This window comes from Hipposideros armiger, unplaced genomic scaffold (genome assembly GCF_001890085.2).
Source record: "Hipposideros armiger isolate ML-2016 unplaced genomic scaffold, ASM189008v1 scaffold_410, whole genome shotgun sequence".
NCBI classification, from domain to species: domain Eukaryota; kingdom Metazoa; phylum Chordata; class Mammalia; order Chiroptera; family Hipposideridae; genus Hipposideros; species Hipposideros armiger.
Window position 1 is genome coordinate 1,601,367 of NW_017731760.1, and position 552 is coordinate 1,601,918.

General features: G+C 66.1%; 1 protein-coding gene across 2 annotated transcripts in view; it reads right to left on the minus strand.

The window, feature by feature from the left end:
- ARMC8 (armadillo repeat containing 8) overlaps nt 1–552 on the minus strand; it is a 105,855-nt gene extending 105,303 nt beyond the window's left edge. Inside the window, exon 1 of one of the 2 annotated variants that reach the window (XM_019663918.1) lies at nt 317–552. In XM_019663918.1, coding sequence (XP_019519463.1) covers nt 317–361 — 45 coding nt within the window. In that variant the 5' untranslated portion in view covers nt 362–552. The remainder of the gene's footprint in view (nt 1–316) is intronic. The other variant, XM_019663919.1, reaches the window with a different exon arrangement.

Here is a 552-nt window from a genome sequence, read left to right on the forward strand (position 1 = left end):
GCTAAAAGAAAGGCTCAATGAAGCGCCTGGCAAAGCCGGCGCCGCGTCGCCAAGCCAGCTACCCGCACGCCCAACCACCCCGCCCGCTGGACACCGTCCTGAGCACCGGCACCGGTGGAAGCTCCGGGAGTTGGAGACGTCTCTGGCTCGGCCGGGGTTCCGTCTATCACTCCCGCCCACCCTCTCTCACTCCCCAGCCCAAAGCTGAACCGGAGGCGACCCCAAGGGGTGGTGCCCAGGAGGCACGCCGCGTTTGGGGTGAATGCTGCGAGCCGGGCCCGAGCTCCCGGGTGGGCGGCTGCGGCGGGTCACTCACCGAGAGGACGCTCATGCGGATTGGGGTCTCCAACAGGCACGCCATCTTGAGCCTTCCCACCCGGCTACAGCCGGCGCCGGCGCGGGGGCCGGCACTTTCGACAGCGAGCTATTGGGTCAATGACAGGCACCTCTGCAGAAAGTCAAGCAGGTAGACAAGAACAGACCACGGTCTACACACCGCTGAAGTACGGCCAGGGCCCGCAGAAGGAAAAGCAAATGGAAACCGCGCCAGGA